Genomic DNA, 2,500 nt, shown 5'->3' with positions numbered 1-2,500 from the left:
TCGCATTAATCTTGACAATTTTTATTATTCGGTCATGATATATAAATAATAATTAAGATCCAATAACATGAAAGAGTTCGGGCATAAAAAATACGAGACACGAGTCGGCCGAATTAAAATACGAGAAGAGACGGAACGCTTCTCGATTGATTTACGATCGATTAATAAAATACATTGGCGAAAAGCACGTGCCGTTTTATGGTAAGGACGGACATACACATCGATAAAATTTTTTCTACTTGTGTTGAAAATTTGCCATCTTCTTTCGTTTGAGGCTATCTACTTACGTGCTTACCTACCTACATACTTACCTATCTACCTACCTACCTACATAAACCCGAAGGATATATTTTGAGTTCCGAAAATCCTTAGGATATACATATATATAAGAAACATTTATCATGGTTAGCCCTCGATGCAATGATTTATTAAGGTTCTCCTTCTTTTCGTCTCAATATTCGTTGAGAATTTATATGGCGTGGTCCGATGATTACACGTCGTTTCTTTTTCGAAGACGGCCTTTCACTTCTTTCCTCATCGTTCACGATTCCAATATTCGTCTCTGTTCGTCTCCTCCCTCTTTTCTCTCTCTCTCTCTCTCTCTCTCTCTCTCTCTCTCTCTCTCTCTCTCTCTCTTTCTTTAAGTACCATTCTCTGTACTTTAACAATGGTGTTTTGTCAGGGCATGAGAAAGAAAGTTGAAAGTATTGTGCGATTGATTTACGTTAGGTCGAATAACGTGGTCAGTTATAATAACTTGAAATTTAAATGATCGCTATATAGTACGATTAATCCATATGGGTAATTTGGAAAAATGCAATAATGAATGACATATAAAAAAATGATGTTCCTTTTAATCTATTTACACAGGTCACCCCGAGCAGAGAGACGGAGCAAGGCCGAGGGTGACAGAAACAGTGTGATGAGTGGATACCTCGGTAGCATCACCCTACCCCCGACGTTGTTGCACGACCCGAAGTATCCTCCAGCCATGCGGGAGAAGGACTCGAGTCCTCGAAAGATGCCGGGCCATATAAGCCCGAAGCAGGCGAGTATTTATCCATTGAGCGTGCGAGTACCAGACGTCGAGGAATTACCGTACGATCTCAGTCATGGACATGGTCGTGGGCTATCAAGTCCGACCTTGAACCAGCAACAACATCATCACCATCAGCAACAACAACAGCCTCACATGAGTCCTGCTGCGAGACCACCGCAGCCTCATCAACAGGATGAACTCGATTGTGAGCCGCTCGATCTACGTGTCGATCATAAAAAAGAAAGACTCAGGGACGAGAATCAGAATGAGATAGAGGTGCTCAATCAGAACAGTCTAGGTGGTAGTCTACCTTATCACACGGTCCTATTTCCTCAACATCATGCTGTCCATCCTTTGGTACTCGAAGCTATGTACAGATCGCACCATCACAATTCAACCGTGACGGATCTACCGAAGATTCAAGTTAGAGCACTACCTACGATGGTACCATTACCACCTAATAGATTTTCCTCGACGACTTCTTCCACTTCCTCCTCTTCTTCCTCGCAACCCAACAACGCCAGAGTACCAAGTCCGATCGGTACTAATACTACTACTAGTACTACTAATCAACAACAGCATCAATCTGCTCAACAGTTAAATAACAATCAATCTCAAGCGCAACAGCAGCAGCAGCAACAGCAACAACAACAACAGCAGCAGCAACAACAGCAACAACAATCGCAATCACAACAACAACAACAGCAACAAGCTACCAGCCTACCACCCTATTCCATTACCGTTCAAGCCGGTCTTAAACCCAAGGACAGATACTCGTGTAAATTTTGTGGAAAGGTTTTCCCACGATCGGCAAATCTCACAAGACACCTTCGAACTCATACAGGCGAACAACCATACAAATGTAAATACTGCGAGAGGAGCTTCAGCATCTCGAGTAATCTTCAACGTCACGTTAGAAATATTCATAACAAGGAAAAACCGTTCAAGTGTCCTTTATGCGAGAGATGCTTTGGCCAACAGACAAATTTGGATAGACATTTGAAGAAACACGACGCAGATGGCCCGACGATATTAGACGAAGTTAGATCGAGGTATCACGGACAATTACCTAGAGCCGACGATTCCTATTTCGAAGAGATACGCAGTTTTATGGGGAAAATAACATCCCAAAGGCAAGGGATACCTTATTTCCCGGGTCTATTGAGTCATACTCAAGACGATTACCGAAGTGACAAACAACAGTTGCAATTGGAAGAGAAGAGAGGTGACTCGTCTTATTTCAGTGATCGAGACAACCTTAGTTCGAGGTCGAGTAGCACAACTAGTAGACCTGAGAGTGTACAAGAAGAACAAAGAGACGTCAATTCTCCCCCATTGTCACCTGGAAATAATACCTGAATAATTTACATCGTTCGTGACTCTTATCATTTTTAGGAAACAAACTTACAAAGGGATCATCGAAAACAACAAACGACAAATATTCAATATATTATACATACA

The 2,500-nt window shown here is 42.0% G+C and overlaps 1 protein-coding gene across 4 annotated transcripts in view; it reads left to right on the top strand.

Annotated features, from left to right (window-relative positions):
• LOC127070727 (chorion transcription factor Cf2-like) overlaps positions 1–2,500 on the top strand; it is a 79,346-nt gene that overhangs the window by 75,088 nt on the left and 1,758 nt on the right. For all 4 annotated transcript variants that reach the window (XM_051009072.1, XM_051009073.1, XM_051009071.1 and 1 more), the window contains one exon: positions 871–2,500. This exon is cut by the window's right edge and continues 1,758 nt beyond it. In XM_051009072.1, coding sequence (XP_050865029.1) covers positions 923–2,398 — 1,476 coding nt within the window. In that variant the 5' untranslated portion in view covers positions 871–922 and the 3' untranslated portion in view covers positions 2,399–2,500. The remainder of the gene's footprint in view (positions 1–870) is intronic.

Source organism: Vespula vulgaris, chromosome 19 (genome assembly GCF_905475345.1).
Source record: "Vespula vulgaris chromosome 19, iyVesVulg1.1, whole genome shotgun sequence".
NCBI lineage: Eukaryota > Metazoa > Arthropoda > Insecta > Hymenoptera > Vespidae > Vespula > Vespula vulgaris.
Note: the sequence above shows the minus strand (reverse complement) of the source record. Positions and strands in the feature narration are given on the sequence as shown.